At 38.8% G+C, this 24586-nt stretch overlaps 1 protein-coding gene across 4 annotated transcripts in view; it reads left to right on the plus strand.

Moving 5' to 3' along the window:
* The first annotated feature begins 229 nt into the window (after positions 1–229).
* The window catches only part of ugt8 (UDP glycosyltransferase 8), a 51170-nt gene continuing 26813 nt past the window's right edge, over positions 230–24586 (plus strand). Inside the window, exons 1-2 of one of the 4 annotated variants that reach the window (XM_062983497.1) lie at positions 18781–18799; positions 19243–19333. Coding sequence is in view for 1 of the 4 variants with exons in the window: in XM_062983495.1 (XP_062839565.1) it covers positions 13795–13825 (31 nt within the window). In the remaining 3 variants the exon portion in view is untranslated. Of the gene's footprint in view, positions 806–13596; positions 13826–18748; positions 19334–24586 lie in introns of those variants that run through there. The other 3 variants (XM_016994118.2, XM_062983495.1, XM_062983496.1) reach the window with 3 other exon arrangements.

Raw genomic sequence — 24586 nt, forward strand, 5'->3', positions numbered from 1 at the left:
TGGGAGCCGACCCCAAGTTGAAGTCGTGCCCCATGAAGCCCCCTTGCTGCCTCTGGTCTGTGCCTCCCCAGCGAGGCCGGGGCATGTGGTGAAGGTCCCGGAGCGCCTTGCCTGCCTGCTCTCCCCTCCTCCTCCTCCTCCTGCTGGTCTTTGCGGCGGAGGGGGGGGGGGGAAGAGAGAGCTGGGTCCCGCCTGCTGAGAGGTGGGGAGAGGGCTCTCCGGGAGGCGGCGAGTGGCAGGGGCCTGGCGGCGAGGGACAGCTCTGCAGGGGGCGAGCAGCGCGGCTGGAACCAGGGCGCGTCTCCAAGCAGCAGCAGGACTCGCACGCTGCAGCCACCGACCTTCCCGCGTCTCTCTCTTCCTCTCCATCTCTCCAACCCAGGGACCTTCGGGTGGCTTTGGCGAGCCTCGGGGACCTCAATGTCAGCAGCGGCCCATGTGCTTGGCTGATGTCGAGAGAGAAGAGGAAGAGGAGGGGGAGGCAGGCGCGGAAAGTGATGCGAAGTTGAGCCAGCTTCGAGTTTTGCTGTCTCGGCCACCGCTCATCACCAAACAAAAGAGAGGGCGGGGATAAGGAGCCTCAACGCCCCAAAGCGACCCTCCAGGGGCTTGGCTGCCTTCCTCGGGACGCGTCCGCCTCTGCAGCGAATTTTGAAGGGGAAAGGAACGCGCCGCTTTCATTCCGAGAGAAGGAGGGGCGAGGGCAGGGAAGGAGGAAGGAACTACCGTCGCGGGAAAGAGCGAGAGGGACAACAAGTCCCATTCCAGCCAGCCAGCCAACTAGAGGAACCTTTCCTGAGCCGAGGTAAGGGAGGGAGAAAGGAAGGAAGGAAGGAAGGAAGGAAGGAAGGAAGGAAGGCAGGCAGGCAGGCAGGCAGGCAGGCAGGCAGGCGGCGGGGAGCACACGGCGTGCTGAAGGTGAAACGCGGAGGAGGCGCAGGTGGGAAAGTTCGCGCTTGGGTGCGCGCAGGCGCCGGAGGGAGAAGCGGAGGGCGCGCGGAGAAGAGAGAGTGGGAGAGAAACTCCCGGGGGAGGGAAAAGCACAAGGGCCCCTCCACACAGTCCTATATCCCAGAATATCCGACCAGAAATTCCCCCAATATCTGCTTTGAACTGGGTTATCTGATAATGTGGGGTTTTCTGCCTTGATATTCCGGGATATAGGGCTGTATGGAAAAGGCCCCCAAAGGGAGCAGGACGTTTCTCTCTCCAGAAGAGAACAAGTGCGTTCACATTGAAACAGGGCGGGGGAAGCGGTGTGTGGCGTTTCAAGGGGGGAAGGAAGGTGAGGCTGCTAAGGCCAGCCATGGACTGCTTTCGCGGCCGTGGGCAGGCCTTTTCCCTTGGCTCCCATGAGGGGGAAAGTTTCCCCCTCCTTTGCCCCCCTCTTGGGGTAAAGTTGGAGCAAGAGGCAGGGGCTGTCGAGGGAGAGGCTGAGGGCACCTCTGAGGCTGCTTCCCTCACTATTTCCCAAACTCTGCGCTTCCAGGTGGGTTGGTTAGACTTCAGCTTCCAGAATCCCTGGTCATAGGCCAAGGCCACCGAGGCTCCTGGGAGCTGAAGTCCCAAACACCTGGAGGACTGGCATTTGGGAATCACTGCCTTCAACAGCATCCTCTCCTCCAACCCGGACTTCCCTGGTTTGGTGGCTGGTGTGAGGCCTGTAGGGGGCGGCCGAGGAGCCAAATTGGCAGAACTTCAGCAATGGCAGGTGAGGATCGTTGGGGAGGATTCCTAGCCTTGGAGAAGTAGGGTCTCACCCAGGCATGGGGAAAATTTGGCCTTCCAGGTGTTTTGGACTTCAGCTCCCCCAATTCCTAACAGCCAGTAAGCTAATTGGGATTTCCTGGAGTTGAAGTCCAAAACGCCTGGAAAGTCTTGTCAGGAGCAACTTGAGAAACTGCAAGTTGCTTCTGGTGTGAGATAATTGGCCATTTTCTAGGACCTTGCCCAGGGGATGCCCAGATGTTTGATGTTTTATCATCCTTTTAGGGAGGCTTCTCTTGTGTCCCTGTATGGGAAGCTGCAGTAGACAGAGGGAGCTCACCGATTCTCCCCAGATTCAAACTGCTGATCTGTCAGTTAGCAATCCTGCCAGCACAAGGGTTAACCATTGTGCCACCGGGGGCTGCCTGGGCTAACCTTTTATCAGCAAGGGATGCTGGGCCTGGAAGTCTGGGAAAGCAGGGCCCAGAAAAGGAAAAAGTGGCAACTCAGCAAGGGCACAAGGGTATGCTTGTTGTGCTGTTTTCTGTATCTTGGTGGAGGCTGCATTATCCTTATAAGCAGTGCCCCTTACTTATCCAGAGGTCATAAGGCTTGTTTTTTTAACAGGGTTGTTGGATGCCTCTTATGATACAGAATGAAAAACATTTATTTTTATATAGATGAAACAAACATCCAACCCCCATATTTTGTGATATGTTATTGTTGTATGTCTTCAAGTTATTTCTGACCTAAGATTACTCTTATCACTGGGGTTTCTGGGCAGAATTTGCTCAGGGAGGGTTTGCATGTGCCTTTTCCTGAGGCTGAGGGGGTGTGACTTTTCTTGGTCAATGAATGGATTTCCACAGCTGAAACGGGATTCAAACCCTCATCTCCCAAAATCCTAGGGCCCTTCCACACAGCTATATAACCCAGAATATCAAGGCAGAAAATCCCACAATATCTGCTTTGGACTGGGTTATCTGAGTCCACACTGCCATATATTCCAGTTCAAAGCAGATAATGTGGGATTTTATTCAGCTGTGTGGAAGGGGCCCTAGTCCAACACTCAGATCATTATTTCATACTGCTTCTTGGGTTTACGCTACTTAGGATAGCAATAGGATTCAGACCTTAGGTTTCAATGAGTTGTGCTGTCACTGCAATGCTAGCAGCAATAATGCCCCAGCTATTATAAATATGACAATGACGTGTCCCCTCAACCCTTGAACCACTTCACCACACTGGCTTTGGGGTGTGAGTCGACCATGAAGATAAAGGTGTGTGCATAATACAATTTATAACTGTGGACAAGATTTTACAGAAAAACACATGGTGTGGTCTGTACATTTCGTATCGAGTTAGAGCTTGGATTTGTTAATTACTACTTGGTGATTGTCAAGTATGAATTTGGTTGTCTTTATTGCTATTTTTAACACTAAAAGCATCTAATATTGGGTGTGTTTGAGGAAGATGTAGAGAAGGGATGCTAAAATGCTATTTAAGAAAATTAGTAATTAGTTTCTAAAACTGGTTAAGAAACTTGTCTGGGTTGTAGATGAAACTGTTTTTATCTTGCCCAGGTGTGGGGAAGAGTCTGAGGTGGGGCCTTACTCTGATAGGCCTATGACTGAAAAAGAAGAGTTTATGTTGAATGCTACTTCTAATAGTACATGTAGCAACAGTGTGTAGAACTACTAGAGTAAGAGCAAAAATGGGAGGAGGTCTGTAGTAGTTAAACAAGGAGTATTGAGATATTTTTGACACAAGAAGTGATTGGGTAAGAGTTTTATCTGAATTGTGAAAAGAGAGGCAGTATTGCAGACAGATTCTTGGTTTTATTATAGGCCAGTGTCATTGGAGGGGACATTTATCCAAAAAGGCATCAAAATCTAACTGATGATGAGTTAAATTCCTATTTTCCTGAAGAGATTGAATGATATAGGATGATTCAGAAATATGCTACAAATCCAAATATATGTTGGTAGGCAATAGACAATAAGTTTGGAGAACAGAGTATTCATGAAACTGTATACTGTATTAACAAAATGGTCAGACTGAAGCAATATTAATGCCACCTAATCTATTCTGAAGAAGAAAGTACCATGATCATTTGGCTTTTGGGACAATAAACTCTAGGTACAATTTGACTTTGCTGTTCCTCTTCTCTGCACCACTGCAGTAAGAGCCTCCTCTCCATCTGTTTCCTTCTACAGTTATTGTTTCTTTGCATTCTTTGTCCTTTCCAGAATTGTAGTGCCATAGTCCTTGACTAGTATTGTAAGACATTCATTATTATTGTATAGGAAATGCGACAGTGAAGTATCTTTACAACAAATGTCTTCACTATGTCTCTTGCTTTTCATCACACTTTAATACTAATCTATGTTGCCAGAAAGATTAATTCTGCTTGTGACACTGAAAGTGAAATACTGAACAAGGTTGAATATAAATGGTAAAAAGTTATATAATGTGAAAATGAATAAAGAAATAGCCAAACAGATAATTAAATTGTGTGCAAACATTCAGTGTTTAATAACCTGTGCAATCAATCCTTTAGCCTTCCAGAACCATTTTTCTGCCTCAAAGGGCAAGGCGAAGTGTCCTGCTTTTTCTGGCTTCACCGAGAAAAGAGAGAAACCGTGGGGCAAATCTGTGAGACTGCACCCAGCTCCCTCTCGTCAATGCTTTTCCCATCACATGGGGAAAGTGTTGCCCTCCCGGTGAGGTCCCATGCTGGCTCCATAGGAGCCTTGCCAGGATGGTGACATTTTCCCCATGTGGGGAAAGTGTCCTGCGACGCTTCCACTCTGGTTGGGGGCAGTGCCTCTGTCGGAAGTCACATGACGTTGTGTGATGTCCGGCGTGGGGCTCTGTCCATTAGATATGGTGAAAGCATCCTAGGATGCTAAATTCCCCTCATCTGATGAGGTCCTAAATATCAAATCGAATTCAGCCAAAAGTCACACAAATAAAGAGGATTATGTAAATGTCTTCACACATCTATCTCACTAATTATATTGCTAAATGTTCTTGGGCTGTAATTTAAAAGGTGATTTGGTGAATTTTATTTTTTTAAATAAATCTTATTTTTCCACACCCTATTTCTACATACCTTTTAAGACCAAGAATGTGGCTTTCTACATTTCCATCTTGTCTTTCTAACAGCCCTATGCAATAGGCTAGGCCAAAGGAAGAGTGAATGACCTGTGAGTGTGTGGCTCAATACAGACTTGCAACTGGGTCCTTCCAGTCCTAGTCCAACACTGTTTCTACTAGACCAGGCACAGGCAAACTAAGGCCCGAGGGCCAAATGCGGCCCCCTGGGGCTTACCTTAAGCACTCTTCATTTTCCTTGTCCTTTCGGCATAAGGACCCAGTGGCCCGCCACATTCTTATGTAGAAAGGATGGGGGAGGAAGGCATGCAGTAGATGAGAGCCCTCTGGAGCATTCTCAGCCACTGTGCGTCTTGCCCTCCTTCCAGCATAAGTATGATATGAGCAGTCCTGTCCTTACGTCGGGAGGACAACACAAGGAAAATATGCAGCGGTTGGTTGAGAGCCCATCAGAGCACTCTCAGACATTGTCTGTCTTGCCCTCCTCCTGGGATAATGCCAAGAGGGGACAGCCTGAAGATTGAGGGAAGAGGATTGGGGAGGAGAATTGGGGCAGTCACCATATGTCTCATTTTCCTCCCAGCATAAGGATGGAATGAGCAGCCCTGTCCTTATGCTAGGAGGACAACCTGAGGATAACTCAAGCCCTCCCCCACCCTCTCCTGGCCCTGTCTTCTCTCAGGCCCTCTCTCTCCTGGGCCCGTCCCATCCAGTGTGTGCCTGGCTGCACACCCTCCTGACCCAGCCCTCTCTGCTGAACCCACAATGCAGCCCCAAGGCAAAAAAGTTTGCCCATGCCTGTACTAGACCATGCTACCGTAATTATATTGTATTGTTTATTTTCATTCACAGTCATGATTGTGTAACCACTTTGGCCAAATCTCAAATATCAAAGGATATTGGGTTACTTTGTACCAGTTTGAAAGCATGTTGGGATGGCCCAATTTAGTTCTAAATTAGGAAGGCACATTCTGACATTTTTCAGACTTACCTGAAGAACTGGATATCAGAAGTGAGTGGAGAAAAAACTACAGTTGCTCTCCAACATAAACATATAAAGACGTTTTTGAGGTAGCATGATGTGAGGAGGGGAGAAATTCTGTGATGTGCTTATTGACGATTCTAATTGCACCAACTCTGTTGAGTCACAGTGCTAATAGATTATGTGAGACCAGTGAAATTCAACTACCCATGGCATATTTTTTTCTGTTTTAGGAACAGATTATGAAGAACTATAGAGGGGATCGGTGGTTGTTGGTTGTTTTTCTATTGATAAATGATCTAGATTGCTTTTTTGTCTTGGCTGTTTCTTTACCTGTTTAAACTATTTAAACTAACCCAGTGTGTTTTAGGTAGAAAAACTTACATTACTTAGCATTCACTCATAATCCATTCATTCCACATCCATACTCACTATCCCACTCTATTAAGTTGATCAGGCTGTTAGGAGGAAGGAGGCAGATGGATAGACAATGCATTCCTCACAGATCTGCCACACTTTTCGAAAAGAAAAGGGTCTCCTTATGTAGAACTTTTTGGTTATCCATTGATTATTTAGACAACTTGTCATTCAGCTAAGATTTGCTGAAGCTCCATCAATTCCAGAACAGATGTTGTTTAACTTCCTTAACATAAGGAGTCATTGTTTCTGATTTTCTTAACTTAAAAAGGTATTGTCTCTGACTATGTACATATATGTTGTTTACACCACAAGTTATCAGGTCAGTTATCATCAGCAGTTTCCTTTATCAGTACTTTTCATGCCAATGTGAATAAAATCTTTACCTCCTTTGTTTCTCCATAATGCCATCTTCAGGTTTCAATTATAGGATGGAGTTTTCAGTCTTGCCAAGCCTTAATAGGCCCTTAGCCAGACGCCAATCATACAGTTTCATTCAATCCACTCACCACACAGTTAACCCCGTAGTCTACTGAGTTTTCAGTAGACTACTGAAAGAAGTTGCGGCTTTTTGATTCCTAATGAAAATTGATGAGCGGTGGTGGAGGACCAGTGATTTGGATTTCTGAGTGTTGCAGTGGATGGGCTCCAGATCAGTCTGATCCAAATCAAGCCCAGGTTCTAATTGCCATGCTAAGGAGGATGTGTACACACCTCTATTCATACTTCTCATCATCTAAAGATCTATGTATAAGAAACAGGCCTTAATGCTTGTATTGTGTGTGCTGGATTGGAAACTGTGGATGTGCATCAAATGCACGGTTAAATGCATGCCAGAGCATACAGAGCCCACCCCTCCCCCAATTCCTAGATTTTCTCCTCCCAGAAGTAGGACTTCTTGGTGGCTGCTCCCAAACTTTGAAAATCCCTTCCTAAAAAGATTACAGTGGCACATCCTTCCTCTACTTCCATTGGCAGGTCATTATGTCACAGAGTTGGTGCCAATATACATTTAAGTATAGGTGAGATGATATAACAGGGCTGCACAACCTTTCACCCTCCAGGTGTATATATTAATGTGTTCTTGGATTTTGAATCCAAGGAACAGACCTTTCAGTCTCAATATCTTCCCATCCACTGTACCCACCTTCCAATTAAAGCAATCAGAAAAATTAAAGAAAAATGGATTGGCTTATGTAATAAAATGGAGCAAGAGGACATGTGGGTTTGGGAAAATGGTTTGAAACAGGCTGCTTGCATGTTCAAAGTGGAGGAAAACTATGTCCAGTGTAGAGAATCCAGAAAGGATAGATGTCTCAGAGGCTTTTTAAAAACCCTGATTTATCCATCAACGTTATTAAGAATGTACTACTGTACAGGAGAAGAAAAAGTTATGGTGTTAGAGTTAAGGGCCTGAAACCTGTTTAAAATGTTTACTGAAGATAAGTGTTCAAGGCACTACTCAGCTAGAATTGATGCAGATAAAGGACAAAGGCAGTAAAAATCAGGTAATAAAATGTCTGTCTCCATTATGAGCATGAACTTCTTTAAAAATAAATGAGGAGTTTCAGTTTACTGTTAAGAGTGAAGAGCCAATCATCATATTACTTTGTTTCTTTTCTGAACTGTAGCACTGAAGAACATAGGTATAGGTGTAATTATCAAAGTTGTGTAATATCCTAAGACATGCCTCTAGATTTAAGGGGAAAACGCCAACCAAAAGCTACTTCATTAAAATTTAACTCAAGATCTTTATAGATTTATCCTCTTGTCTTTGTCTTACAAATGTTGCCTCAAATTTCACTTTCTGAAAAGATTTATGATTGATAACTAAAAATGCTGTGGTACCTTCATAAAATTCTTATAGGTTTCCTTGAAATCCCAAAATGTTATGGTTTATCGTCTCTTTGAAGAATCTTCATGAAATAACCATGTCACTTGACATGAGCAAGGCATATCAATTAACTTGAATTGTTATTTTGTGAAGCTTCTTTATAGAGATGGTAAATCTCTGAACATTTTTATTAGAAAATCCAATCTGTAATAGCCAATTGGTCATCATCCCCCAATAAAATGACAATTTTTTTGAATTTTGTTTCCAAATTATTAGAATTGTGTTAACTTGAATTTACTTTTAAAGAACATAGGCAAGTCAAAGGATAGCACGTCACTAATCAAGATTGTGTGCTGATAATTTTTTTAAAAGCATATGAAGATAGTTTCCTAATCCCGGGGTGGAAATGATATTGTCGTCTTGGTCTTCAAGTTCAGCTCCTAGCAGCCCTACTAGTACAGCCAGCCCAGAGGAACTATTTTTCAACATTTGGAAGGCTGTACTATTCTGACCTCAATTTTAATCAGTTATTTGCAAATTTAAGTGTACTTCTGTTAGGTGTGTTTTGATGTTTTTAAGCACTCTTATGAATATGGGATTGAGAGTGCTGTAAACTGATTTCCCTTCATCTGGGCCATGCCGAAGACATTGGGAATAAAATAGTCTATATTACATAACTGATGATGTTGATGCATTGGTGGTCTTAGAAGACTACTTCACAGGATTTATCTTTTCCCAGATCTATACTTATGATTCTATGTGAGAAAATAAATATATCTATTGCTACATATGCTACCTATTTTGTAAATCCATTTGTGAAACTTGTTAAGGAACATCTTTTTGAGAGGACTAATTTTTTGCTTCATTAAAGTACATTCTATCTTGAAATGTGGTGAACTGGCCTATCTAGGTCAATGATTTTTCACATCCTATGTGCTGAATGCCTAATTTAAATATCACACTGACCACTGCACACAATTTCCATGGTACATGCTTTAAAATGGAATTGAAAATATTGTACTGATTATGGAATTGCAGAGGATGTTGTACTCCAGTTCACAGCATTTATCTCTGTTATATTATTTATCTTCTGGGACTTGCAATCCCAAAAACACCTTGAGAGCCATATAATCCCAACTATGATTCCAACTGTGCGTACCCTCTTGCACACCCACGGAATTGACCTTTCTAAACTGAAAAATAATAGTACATTTTGGATTCGTCATTGGCTTACAGAAAATGCAAATAAAGAAATGTTGGGACAGAAGAGAAACTTTTATGAAAGCAAGCTTTTAGGGGAAAGCCAGCTTGGAAGAGATTCTGAAGGGGCAAAAGTATTGCACTGTGGAAATGACATGACACTTTTAAATGCCAGTTAACAATTTATTTGAATGTTAGATGGATGAGTTTTTTCCCTGATCATTTTCACATCTAATAAGGAATTCAGAGGAGAAATAGTATTATACTGTTCTACCTTTTTACTTATAATGTGTCTGTAGCACATTTTAATTGCCACATTCAAATCAAAATTGTTTATAGAGATTCCATTTAGCTTATGTTGAGCAAACCTAACATGGTACCAAATGTAATGTAGACTTTGGGTGTGACTGACATACTACATGCAGTCATTGCCTCTCTTTGGAGTTTGTTTACATTGGTGCCATTATCATTGGTTGGGATGGAATGTATCAGTTGCTAGTGTACCAACCTGATTTCCATGTAATGTTTGTTGCATGCCCAGCCTGGTATCTCTTGCTTTACTTAATCCTTTGACTTCACTTCTTGGATAAAAAGAGATAGCAGTCCTCTCTTCTCTTTGTATACATACCTACTCCCTAGGTTGCCTATTTAATGTGTATGAAGAAGTGAGTCCAGTCACAATATATGTACATGTTGGTCTGTAATGTATCCTAATAGTGGAAGAGTAAAATCACTAAGCTGGTATCTTTTTATGGATTTCCTGGTTCCCTGATATATATTTTTACAACTGCAAAGATGTAAAAATGAAACTTGTTTAGTGCATATTTTTCTACGTTTAGGATTCTATTCTCTTTAGATGTATAACTTTATTAAAATCCATTGGATCAGGAGATTTTTAGACACTTTCAGGACACTAATGCCAGTCGGCTGTGATGTGTTTATTTTAACATTTTCCTTTAGTATTTAAAAGCCATTTTAAATTTCTTTTAAGCAAGAATGAAAACAGGTGAAATTTTACATCTAAATCTACAATTGCATTTAAAACTCATTGGTTGACTTTGACACAAGTCATTTCTTTCATTGAAAACTACATTGTGGAACTTTTGTTTCAATAATATCAGATAATCCCCTCTATATATGTCATCCTGATGTTGGAAAAAAGATGTAGTGTACTTTGTGATGAAAGCTGAAATATTGATTCAAGCCATTTGTAGTAAATAAGGCTTGACCTTTAATATGAGGCCAGTATTATTAATCTGGATTTTTATGGCACTTTTATTAAGGAAATGCGACTTGGAACATGTGCAATTGCATATAAAGCAGAAGTGGTTTTAAGATTGTGATTTTTTCAGTTCAGATTTTGATTTTAAGATTGCAAACTACCTTGAATCTCATCTTGTAAGAAAGTCAGGACATAAATCCAATAAATAAATAATTACCAGGATGTATTGGTTGTAGCTGGATAACTATTGTTATTGTTTATGAAAAGAAAAAAAAAAGCAAAGATGCAGCTAAATTACCAAAAATATGGTTAAGGAAGGTGAAATTCATGGAATCGTAAAAGGTACATTTGTTTATGGCTGGTGTATAAGGAAGTATGATATGTAAGTCCCCACCTCCCAAACTAGGCCAAGCTTTCTAAAAATAAAAGCAGAAAAACAGAATAAGTTTGGCTTTTCCTTTCAAAGTTATATAGCAATTCCCTCTGAGAACTGTGCTTGACTATTTTAAAAATGGTTAACCATAGATCACCAGCACAGCAATTGGCATTGTAATACCTACTGTTGTATTTCCAACACAGAGATTTTTTTTTCTGTTTTACAGTGATATTGCTGGACTGTTAGAAACTTGTCCCCATCCACTTTGCAGTTCTGGTTAAATATGTAGATCAGCGATTTTGTAAGCTGCCCCGTTTCCCTATTGGAGATGGTGGCAGGGTATAAATAAACTATTATGGTGATGATGATTAATTATTATCTTCAGATCATGTCATAAGGAACAGTTGCAGAAGACCTTTTACTTGTTATGCTGAAGAATGTTGTTAATTCACAAAATGCACATGTTTAAACTGTCTCCTTATAAAATAGTTATATTGAGTGGGGAATCTGTCCATGTGGATATAGCTGAGTTGCAGCATCCCTTGTTTTGGACCGTTGGCTAAGCTGGTTAGAGTTCATGGAGTTGCAATCTGACATTTGGAGGGTTGCATATACTGCATTAAAGGGTGAATTTTTATCTTTGCATCCTGTCACCCTGAGCAATTTCGTAGAATGAAAAATATGTTATTGATTATCAATTTATGACATACTCTGAAATGAAGAAAGGCACATAACTGGCCTTGATGGATTTTATGCATTTAATTTACCTGTTGTTATAACCATAGTTGATAATGAGCCTTTTGAATATTGTGACCTTTTTTTAGAGTAAACATGCACAGCACTGCATAGTAATTTCAGTTTAGATGTAGAACAAATTTAATATTTGTAGATCAGAAGTGAGAATGATAGTACCATATAGATGAGTTTGTTTACTACAAATCCGAGTAGCCTCAATATAGTCAATGGGGAGAAATATTATATTGCAAATCACAATCCAGGATCAACCAGGGTTCTGCGTGATTCCTCTGATTAAGATGCTAGGCATTAATCTGCGAAAATACTGCTTAAAACCTAATAATAATTTTAAGGCGGAAATTCATGTATTCTTTTTCTTGGTGTCATATGGTTACTCTCCAGAAGCTGTGTTGAGCACACACAGCACATTTATTTGAGAACACAGAAATGCTGGACCAACCACTCCAACAACCACCATGTCGGACTACACACAAAAGCTATTGAAATCCACAGACATGTGGACAATTTTAACAGAAAGGAGAAAACCATGAAAATCAACAAATTCTGTCAACCAGTATTTCAAAAATTCTAAAATCAGGACAGTAAATAAAGAACAGCACTCAAAAACAGAAGTCCAGACAAGAAACAATTAGGGCCAGCTAACATCTCCCAACAAAGGATTCCCCCAGGCAAGAAGCAGCCAGGCTTCGAAGCTGAAAGGCAATTCAATGCTTATCAAGGTGGCCAGTTGCAACATTCACACTTGCTTCAAGCAGACAAGAGTTCTTTCTCCCATCCTAGACCTTCCACAGATAGATAGATAGATAGATAGACAGACAGACAGACAGACAGACAGACAGACACATATACATACATACAGTAGAGTCTCACTTATCCAACACTCGCTTATCCAACGTTCAGGATTATCCAACGCATTTTTGTAGTCAATGTTTTCAATACATCGTGATATTTTTGTGCCAAATTCGTAAATACAGTAATTATTACCATCACTGCGTATTGAACCACTTTTTCTATCAAATTTGTTGTATAACATGATGTTTTGGTGCTTAATTTGTAAAATCATAACCTAATTTTATGTTTAATAGGCTTTTCCTTAATCTCTCCTTATTATCCAACATATTCGCTTATCCAGCGTTCAACCGGCCTGTTTACTCTGTGAGACTCTACTGTATGTATGTATATTTTATATATATATATATACACACACACACACACACACACAGACACACACACACACACACACATATATATATACATACAGATATATACACACACATATACACACATACATACATACATATATATACATAAATACATACCCCACTTGCCTAGTTTCCAACAGAGCCCACAACCTCTGAGGATGCCTCCCATAGATGTGGGTGAAATGTCAGGAGAGAATGCTTCTGGAACGTGGCCATACAGCCCGGAAAACTCACAGCAACCCAATAATAATAATAATAATAATAATAATAATTTCCCTTTTATAAACTTGTAGTTTAAAAATATGAAAGTCATTAGTTCATCAATATTTCTGCTTGTATGTAATTGCATGGAAACAGTCTGAAGAGCTGCTTGCTTGTCTTACATTTTTAAAGACTGGAACAGAAATCGCCCATAAGGTTCTTATCCATCACCTGTCCTATGATTCATTGGAAATAACCCAGGAGAAATGGCTATTACGGTATAGCAATTGCATTAAATCAGGCATCATAAGCAAATTTGGGCCCTCCGGGTGTTTTGGACTTCAACTCCCACAATTCCTAACAGCCTACCGGCTGTTAGGAATTGTGGGAGTTGAAGTCCAAAACACCCGGAGGGCCCAAGTTTGCCCATGCCTGACTTAAATCATCAGTATAACATTGCAGAGTTATTAACTACTTGTTACCTTTTGTAATCCTCCGGGCCATGTCCCCTCCAGTCCTCTAGGGGGTGGCAAAGCAAGCCTGCCTTCATCGGCTTTGCTTCTTTTCATGGGAACTAGTCAGATTTCTCTAATGGGTAAGGCCTTAGATGGGCCTTGATCTGCCTATGGATGTCTCTGTTCCTGTGGAGACCTCAGCAAAAGCTATTTTTAATTACTGGTTGTGCATTTGGGGACAGGTTGGTTGTTAGATGGTTCCTTGGCCACCACCCAGTATTTTCTCAGAGGGATTTTGGGTTAAGTGTCGCTTCCTCAGGCCGTGATGTGTTCTAGCATACTGCAGGCCTCAGCAGGTAAAAGATGACTGTGCGCATATCTTTTGTCTCTTCCTCCTTAGAAAATGTGTGTCTTTCTCTTAATGAATATCTACTCTTAAACTGGCGTTTATTGTGAGTTTAATATATATATATATATATATATATATATATATATATATATATATATATACACACACACACACACACACACACACACCCCAGATAAAAATGGATAACCACATAAAGGATATATGACCATGTTATACCTTATGGGTCACATCAGGGTTATGGTTTCTATGAGGCCGTTGGCAATTTATATAGGGCCTTTTTAACAGTATCTCCCCAAAACCACATTTAAAATGGTTTGATTTCAGTGCCATCCTGTGTGAATATACATTGTCACGTTAATGCGGTTTGACACCACTTTAACTCCCATTCCTCAATGCTATAGGCTCCTGGCAATTGTAGTTTTACAAGGTTTTTAGCCTTCTCAAACTGTAACTCCCATGATTCCATAGAATTAAGACAAAGCACTTAAAATGTCTTAATTCTACAGTGTAGATGCACTCAGGTCCTTTTGACAGTTGGTTGCTGTGAGTTTTCCGGGCTGTATGGCCATGTTCCAGAAGCATTCTCTCCTGACATTTCACTCACATGTATGGCAGCCATCCTCAGAGGTTGTGATAACCTCTGAAGGTGCCTGCCATAGATGTGGTTGAATGTCAGGAGAGAATGCTTCTGGAATATGACCATACAGCCCCAAAAAACTCATAGAAACCCAGTGATTCTGGCCATGAAAGCCTTCAACAACTTTTTGACATTGTGTGTTAGAAGCTGTATGTAAGATTAAACTATTTGATTTTCGTGGCATGTCCTCTCTAGTACTGCTGATCTTGCAAGCTGTTATTATTTACCGTTATTTTAATCACATTTATCTTGTTCGTATTCAGACTTAATCTTATCAAGGCTTCCAGAGCAGTTTGCCCATGGCCAATGAGAAAGGCAATATATCATGGAAATTAAACTCACTTTAAATGACTACAATGATAACCATTTCTTTTTTCTTGCTCATTGAACAATTGGTTGCATTGACCTCTGTGAGGCACGACCAGACCAGTTGCAGTCTGGAGAAGCATAAGTTGCAGGCCTTTCTTGTTTCTATGATTTTTGCCTGTTTATTTTTTTTTGCTTTTCTCCACTATTTGGAAATAGAGCCCAAAACCAAAAGTATGTATGTAGCATATTTTATATGCCAACCATCAATCAGGCAAAATGTATTTGATTTTGTCCTTAATATCAAAAGGAATACCAGGAATGAAACCAAGAATTTGAGATACATAATAATATTTTACTTGTCCTTATTCTCTTAAGACATTTCTTTGTATTGCAGTTAGTTCAGGAGGCAGGTTGGTAGAAATGTTTGAAAGCAAGTTGTGTTGTATTCAAATAGAATTTAATAGCCCCAAGCTATTAAATATTTTGAGTTGCATTTCTTATTGGTTCTTTAGGTATTCTGGCTTTGATACTGGAAATGATATTATTTTTCATAGGAAGAGTGGCATAAATTAGTGTGGGAGGTTAATTTTATGTTACCTGCTCAAATTCACTAGCTTTCCATATTTTTGACACTTCATTAAGTAGAATATACAAGATTAAAACATTTATAAAATGCATGGCATGGGCATGATGTATTTTCTCTTTATCATAAAGGCTCTCCTGATTAACTATGTCATCCTAGTTGATAGCTGTAGTTTAATATGAATTTTATTGGATTTAAAACTTAAGCTGTGTGCATATACAGTTATTTATTCAGTCATTTATGGAACATGCATTTTTTCTTAATTGAAAATTTTGTTGTAATGTGTTACATAGCTTCACATGTAAATATTTGAAGATGGATGTTCTGTATAATTATCAAAAGGCTTGCTAACAGTTGAAATTGTGTTGTTTGGGATAATCGCAAAGAGTGACTTTCAGTGTCAGTAACTAATTTGCCATTGACTTTGTACTTGGATAAAACAGACTGGTTTACACTTCGCAGTAGTGTGTTTATTCTAGTCCTAGGATTGTGTTGCAGAAACAAGTTAACAGAAAGTGTAATGTTGTGGTTTGATTGTCGAAATGCCATGCAACTGCTAATGCTTTATCAATGTTTCTTAAATTTATAAATTGCTCTGGTCATCATGAAGTAATACGTATGACTTCCACAGTGATTTTTTTAACTGAATCAGAAAACTGTTTAGCCTATTGTTATCCACCTGGATACAGTTCAAGCTCACAGAATCGCCTTTGTGTCCTTTCTTTATCATTCTCTCTCTTTTTTAAAAATGGGACAGCTAATACAGGCAGTCTCCGAGTTACGAACAATTGACTCATAGTTAAGAATGGGAGTGAGACAACAGCAAGTGAGAGACATCTATTCCTCAGAAGGGAAATTCATTCCTGGAAGAGTTATCTTGGGGGAAAGGTGTTTCATTGTTATCATCAATCCTTGTTTCCACATTAGGCCAGACTTTTCAAAATCCAGTTATCACAGGGACAGAAAGTGAGGGGGCACGGGCAGCAAAACAAACACCATAGGGGGTGTTAACCCTTCCCTATGCTATCCAAAGCATGCATATATAATACATGAACACATATGGAGTTACACTTTAAAAAGTACCTGTTCCATCTTACAAACAAATTCAACTTAAGAACAAACCTAGAAAACATGGGGGCTGCTGTATATGTATATTTTTAATTTTTTATATTTAACTCCTTTTTTGATTAAACAGCTTGGAGTAAAAATTTGTTTCCTCTATCAGTGATGTGGGAAGTCTTTCTTAGATCTTTAAAAGGAGTGTTTTCTATCTGATGTTGGAGGAATTTGAAGCTGAGGCCCATTGTGTGCAAATTGTGTGTATTGTTGTAAATTGGAATTAAATTTTCTAGTGTAGCAAATACTGTGAGGAGCCCCAGTGGCGAAGTATGTTAAAGCACTGAGCTGCTGAACTTGCAGACCGAAAGGTCGCAGGTTCAAATCCCGGGAGCGGAGTGAGCGCCCGCTGTTGCTCCAGCTTCTGCCAACCTAGCAGTTCGAAAACATTCCAATGTGAGTAGATCAATAGGTACCGTTCCGGCGGGAAGGTATCTGCGCTCTATGCAGTCATGCTGGCCACATGACCTTGGAGGTGTCTACGGACAACGCCGGCTCTTTGGCTTAGAAATGGAGATGAGCACCAGCCCCCAGAGTCAGACATGACTGGACTTAACGTCAGGGGAAACCTTTACCTTTTTAAATACTGTGAATATTTATTTCACATGGAAATATTTTGTGTATATATATATGTGTGTGTGTGTGTGTATGAGAATGACCAGGAACTGCATGAAAACTTTTATTTGGGAAGTCCTGATTAAAATTCTGTCCAGGCGGTCTTCTCAATCACAGCCATATAGACCCTAGAGCATCCTACAAATATAAATATTTTTGTCTGTATCACAAATTCCCTATTCAAAATAACATTGAATGCATTGAATGGGGATTGGGATTATATCTGGTGTTCTCTACCTGTACAGTACATGTGTGGTAAAAGCTATGTATGTCTAGGTTATAGAGAGATGAATGTATGTGAGTGGAATGGATAGAGTCACCAGGTAGGATCTTACCTCTTCCATGTGCTATTTTGGATAATAATATATGCTATAGACATACATCTTCATTCCTTCTCTATCCTTTCTCTTTTAGTCAAAACAGAAGCCTACATAATATTTTTTGATGAACTGTCAAAGTTCACTTCTGCTGAAAACAAAGAACAGTCTCTTAATATTTACTGTTGAACTATTACATCTGGAGTCATAAATCTGCTAGTAGAAACTTGGTGTCCTGGGATATAAAGTGAGCAGTAATCTCCTGATGTGAATAACATGTTACGATGCCATCATAAAATGCCCTCTTTTTTCCATTTAAGACATTTATATTGGCCTTAGTGGTCAATGTATATGTGCCCTATGTTTCTGCTTCTTGTTACACTAAAGCCACAAAGGCTCATTCCCAAACTAGAACCCAGTATCTAATTATAATTTAGATGCATCTTTACTTATTTATGCTCTTGAACAATGACAATACCCATCCACATGCAACCACTATATCCTGATATTTCCTGTATTTCTTCAATTCAAATTCACATTTTCCCCATTATCAACCTTTTAAAAAATGTGATGTGTCTTAGAATAGAGGGTGCTTCTATATATAGTTTTTTTGTAGGTTGTACTGAAATCACTATTCATCTTATGATCTCTTAGAATTGATGAAATGCGGTATTTATTTATGGGATTTATATCTTCACTTTCTCCCAAGATGAGATTCAAGGTAGCTTACAATCTGAAAATCACTTCGTAAAATCACAGTCTGAAACCTAAAGAAAGGTATATTTAATTGATATAAATGTAAAAGTTAGTGTGAAATATATAATTAAAAACTAACTCTTTAAAATACTTCTAAAACTAAAGTCAATTAAAAAGCAGTTGCTTCATTGTACATTTATCTATAGATGTATTGGTCTATATAATATATAGTGCATCTTATAACTTCAATTCTGTTCAGCCAAGAATAAGTGGTTGGTTTTCATCACAACAATTTTTATGTATTTCAAAATAGTTTTAGTAACTTCAATTCTGTTCAGCCAGGAATAAGTGAACCTAGTGGTTTTCATCACAATTTCTATGTACGCATTTCAAAATAGTTTTAGTAATTTAAGTTGATGGTTTTATGCCTATTGACCTACCATTTTTAACCCTCTTGAAGGCAATCATGGAGGAGTGGTATGTTTTCCTGTGTAGGACCATATGAAGTTCTCCTTGAGATCATAAAGGTCTTCAAGCATCATAAGTGACATGTTTAGCTCATCACCTTCCTTTTTCTCTGACCTAATTGCATAACTGAAGCCTATTGGCTGGAACTATTCAGAAAAGGTTTTCCTGATTTCAAACCATCATGTTCTAACTGAAATTTCAACACATGCACATGCAGGGGTTAGTCAGCTGATGGAAAGAAATTCAGAGTTTAGCTAACTGCCAGGTCAAACAGGTGTCTTTCTGGACACCAGGTGTCTTTTATTTAGAAAGTCAGCCAAAAGTAATAGGAGTATAATTGAGGGGGAAATTACTGTTGGGGGAGGGTAAGGCCTGTAAGATAATGAGTCTACCTGCGTCTCAGTTTCAGTAGTACAGGATTTGTACATTTGACTATGATGCAGAGTCTATAGGCTGTAAGATGACTAATTAGGATGTGAATGTACATGTGAAAGTCATATTAATTAAACAGATACAGTGCGGAGATTTCTTCTCTGCTTTGCTGTCTCTTATGGTGTAACAACTTTGTAACTGAAAGCCTCCTGGTAACATGAGGAGAGACCTGAGGCAGTAAAAGTTTACTGAGATGATGGCACTAAAGTGCTGCTAATTTATTTTAAAAGTCTCTCTTTAGCCATGGCTTGTTTTCGTACTGAAGAGACTTGAATGGCTCAGGAAAGAGAGACGTGAATTAAAGAAATGAAAAGATATGAGGTAATTCCATTACGTTTTACAGTGTTTCCCTTATTTCTGTGTTTTGTTATGTTATGTTTGAGAAATTTGAATATCAGCCCTTATATGTTCTAATTTGATTAATATTTCTAGTGCCAATAAGAATTGTTTATTTATATATTTTATATTTATATAATTTTAAAATATGAATTTAAATTTGGTCCCCATGTGAACCACTCCGAGTCCCCTCAAGGAGATGGAAGTGGGTTATAAATAAAGTTTTTATTATTATTATTATTATTATTATTATTATTATTATTATTATTATTATTATTGGTATAAATGTTGATGTTAGGTTTTGATCTTTTAATATTTGTGTTTTAGTAGTCTTATTTTTGTCAATGTATTTTAATTATATTGTCCCCCGTCTTGAGGAAGGGTGGGTAACAGTTAATATTATATCATCCTGCTTTTCTCCCACTCTGGGATCCAGTGTGATATACAATTTAAAAGCAGTCTCAGAATATCTCAAAGAAAGATGGTAAATTATATACTTAGTTTCTCAACTTTGGTTCTCATGAGAATTATACTTAGGGATGTAAAATAACCCTGTGTTTATAAACAATGAATTACAGTAACCATTCCATTTTTACACAAATGCTTTTTTTAAAAATCATAATCCATATACAAAACAAGTTAATCTTTAAAGCAAAGAGCAGCATGGGAAAGGTATTCCTTTATGTCCATTGCATTTCCATTATTCTGAACAGTTTTTCTTACTAGAAGCATTTAGTCTTCTCAGCTAAACTTTGTTGCTGGAAATTGCACTACCAGGGATATATACTACCACAGTATAAGGGATTGTGCAGAAATTGAGGCATGTTTGCAATTCAGTATATATCTTGTTTCTTTTAAAATAGTGTTGTAGTAGAAATACCAACTGCAGTTATAATCAAGACACCTTTGGTTGATTATTGTGACCCATGGTATTATGAAGGATGTCTTCATAGAATCATAGAGTGGGAAGAGACCCCACGGGCCATCCAGTCCAACTCCCGGCATGTTGGAACATACATTCAAGGAATTCCCAACAGATGGCCATTCAGCCTCTTAAAATTTTTCACAGAACAAGACTCTACCACATTTCGAGACACTGTACAGTATTCCACTGTCGACAGCTCCTACCATCAGGAAGTACTTCCCAGTGTTTAGGTGAAATCTCTTTTCCTGCAATTTGAATCCACTGTTCTGTGTTCTAGTGTCTAGACCAGTAGAAAACAAGCTTGCCCTATCCTCTATGTGATATCCTTTCAAATATTTAAACATGGCTATCGTTTCACCTTTCACTTTTCTCTTGCTCAAGCTAAACATACCTAGCTGTCTTAGCCCCTCCTCATAGGGCTTGGCTTCCAGACTTTTGACCATTTGGTCACCCGTCTCTGAACACATCCCAGCTTGTCAACAACCTTCTTAATTATGGTACCCAAACCTGGACACAGAATTCCAGGTGGGGTCTGACCAATAGAGTGAGATTATGACTCCCCTTGATCTCTCGATGACACTATGCTCCTATTGATGCAGCCTAGAATTGCATTGGCTTTTTTAGCTGACACATCACACTCTGTTAATTTATGTTCAGCTTGCAGTCTACCAAGACTCCGAATTCATTTCCATACGTACTATTTTCAAGGCAGGTGTCGCCCATCCTTTAAATTTTTTATTATTATTATTTTAGGAAATATAACAGACAATCATGAAAGCGAAAAACAAGAAGTAAAATAAAATAGACACATGCAAAAAAAGAAAGAAAAAAGATACAGAAAGATATAAAGGTTTACGCTGTAGTGTACAGCCAGCGCTTGTTAAACTAATGGATATTCACAGAGTGGCTGTACCGTTATTGTACCTTAACTTATCCTTGTCCCCCTAACCCCTCACCCGTGAGCCCAACCCCCTAGACCTCCGATACCATCCTATATCTGTGCATTTCATTTATATTGCCAAAACATAGCATCATACATCTGGCTGAAATTTGTTTTGTTAATTTTAGCCCAGCTCTAATCTGTTCAATTAATTTTGGATTGTGGTCCTGCCCTCTGGGGTACTAGTTATCCCTCTCGTCTACTCATGTTGAAAGATAATGACAGGAAGAGAGTGGGATTTTTTTATTTTGTTTTTTTTTTAGGATTATAATTGTAGATATAATTTACAAATTCAGTGAGTTTTGATGCAGATATAGTTCCCATATCTATGGAAATGGCATGGTTGTGAATTATGTGTGGTAATATAAATTACACCCTAAAATACCTACATAACAGAGTACAACACTGCTGTCTTCATGTCTCGTTCACCACCTGCTATCAATAGTAGTCATAAAATCTAGAAATTTGGAGTGAAATGAAAGGTTTTCACTGGACTCTCAACTCTATGAGTTTACCATAGATGGGTGTTGAGCTGGTGGTGTTTTAATATTATATATTTATATACCACTCTTCTCCCCCAGGAAGAAGTTTGAGAACCCCTGATCTAAATGTTTAGTGGTTTCAGTGCCAGCTGCTTTTATTAATACTATCTTTTCTTTTTAATATAAGGTTATTTTAGGCAGCTAATCACTCTGCATATGCGTTTATGTTGAAGACTGGGCTACAGATACATGCAAGAAAAATAAACATTGTTTTAAAAAATGAAAAGTAAAGCAAATGGATAATGGAATTGTCCAAAAGCTAACCAAAACACTGCCATTCAAGAAAGCAGGGAAAGTCGAACTGAGGATGAAGTATGAGATCAGCTCAGATAACTAATGTAATAGTGTCAGTAAGAGGTAGAGTCTGGGCTGATTTGAACAAGAAAATACATGAATGCTTGTATTTGATATTTTTCCGTGAACTTTGTTCCTGTAAATACACTGTGCAAGGGCATCTCTACCAATGTACATGTATTTTCAATGTAAACTCTGTAGTTATGCTTTTACAACTACTAAGCCCTTTTTGAAGCAAAAGTTTCTAGTGGAGCCTCAATAAATGATTATATACTGTCCTGTCCTGTCCCATCTATCTGTTTGTCTATCTATCTATCTATCTATCTATCTATCTATCTATCTATCTATCTATCTATCTATCTATCTATAAAATGTATATATATCAGGCATGGGCAAACTTTTGAAGAACAATTTTAACCAACATTGCTTAACAGTATTTCACTGGAAGACTTCAGGGGCGATCCAGTCCAACCCCCTTCTGCCATGCAGTAAAAGCACAATCAAAGCAACCCCTGACCAGTGGGAGGGATATAGGGTTTTGGAAGGGGGAAAGGATCTGGGCAGCAAGGAAGGTGAGGGGGAAAGACTTGGCGATGAGGGAGGGGGGAGGTGGAGAAGCAGGAAAGAGGAGGGAAAGCTTGGAGGAGGAGGAGGAGGAACTGCTTCGCAGGATCCCAAGGGCCGAGGACCGCTGATTTAGATAAAATCCTTGTCTCTAAACCTTAACCAAGGTTGCAGTAGAACCTTGTAAATCTTAGAGTCTTTGCACATTTAGATTACTTGATGAGAAAGGAGGCATACATCTCAAAGTAATAAATATATTTTAAAATCTTTTCAACATGAGGAGACATACCTTCTTTTTCTTCTATATATTCATTTGGATTCTCTACAATTTCTGATTAGATGGGATTAAACGGCAAGATGCTGGATGTATGTGAATATTTCCCTGTCTTTTATTTTGCGAAATTACACAGTTTATCAAGGAATTCGATATTAATAACTAAAATCCTATATCTACAGGACAGGGCTGTATTTGCCACCAAGAAAACAAGGAAATAGCCATGTTGACACAGAGTAGATTAGAGCTTCTGTAATTTTGTCTTAGGTTATGTACAGTACTTACAAAAAGAGAATCTTGGTACCAAATAGTGCATATTGCATCTGTTTATGTTAGATTGTCATAGAATGTTGCCTTGCACTGTATTTCTGTATCTGGAAATGCCAAAAGTTAAAGCTATCTTTGTGATTAGAATAGCTACATCTTGACTGATTATATCAAATAATTATATTCCAGATATAAGATTTCTCTGTGTATGTTTTGAGATATTCCCCCTTTTTCAATGTTTCAGCAAAACCAGTTTTTAATCTCTAAACTTGTGACCTATTTGGTTTATTGAGTTTTAAAGTCTAACAATCATTCTCTGCTAATGATAGTTGTTTTCTTTTATCTGAGCTGTTCGGATGAAGTTAATGTTTAACAACTTTATATTTACATTATTTCATTTTTCTTTCATACCACCTTATGAAAACAGCCTTGAAATATTATCCATTGTGTGAGTTTAGGAGTATAAAGCCAAGGTTTCCTTTAGTTAGGTTGTTCTTTCTGTGTTTTTTTTAAAATTGACTTATATTTGTGTTTTTGTCACAGATCAGAATGTGTTAACTTATGAAGGTTTATTAATCTCCTTCCATATATGAAAGATAATGTATTTATTTTATTGTAGAAAGCACTGCAGAAGAATATTCTAACACTATCTAAAAAGCATAATTCATTTGGTATAAGGATTTGTAAACTGCAATTTACTTTATCAGATGCTTCTGTAATCCCAAAGTCTAAACTATATAAGACTTTCTAGACTTAATGGTGTTGCTTTTCCTGCAATAGATTAGGACATCTTTTCCCCATAATTCTTGTAATAGTTGCTAACAATAAAAATACTTGATATTTCACAGTAATAAAGCATTTCTTCTTTATATGATTTTGACTACTTTGCCAGCTCTGCTAATAAAAATGAGTAAGAAATCAATTCCATATATTTTTGGTTATGATCATATGTGTTCTGGATATCTACCATACTTACACTATGTAAAATAAAGGCATAGAGATTTGGCTCCATCTTTTCTTGAGGAACACAATAAATGGGCCCCTGTGTGTTACTACATGCAAAAGGGTGTACCAATGGTTCCTTTTCTCTAAATGGGTGTAGAAAACAGAGAGAATATAACCACCAGACAGAGAATGTAAAACCCTTAGACTAGATAACATAGATTTTTTATATTTTGTAGTTACTGTTTTTTCAGTGTTTAGGCTGTAGTACTATTTATCTTTTGTTGTTATCTGCAAACTAGAAGGCACAATCATCAAGTTTGCAGATGACACCAAACTGGGAGGGATAGCTAACACTCCACAAGACAGGAGCAGAATTCAAAACAATCTTAACAAACTAGAGAGATGGGCCGAAACTAACAAAATGAAGTTCAACAGGGACAAATGCAAGATACTTCACTTCGGCAGAAAAAACGGAATGCAAAGATAC

Source organism: Anolis carolinensis, chromosome 5 (genome assembly GCF_035594765.1).
Source record: "Anolis carolinensis isolate JA03-04 chromosome 5, rAnoCar3.1.pri, whole genome shotgun sequence".
Lineage (NCBI taxonomy): Eukaryota > Metazoa > Chordata > Lepidosauria > Squamata > Dactyloidae > Anolis > Anolis carolinensis.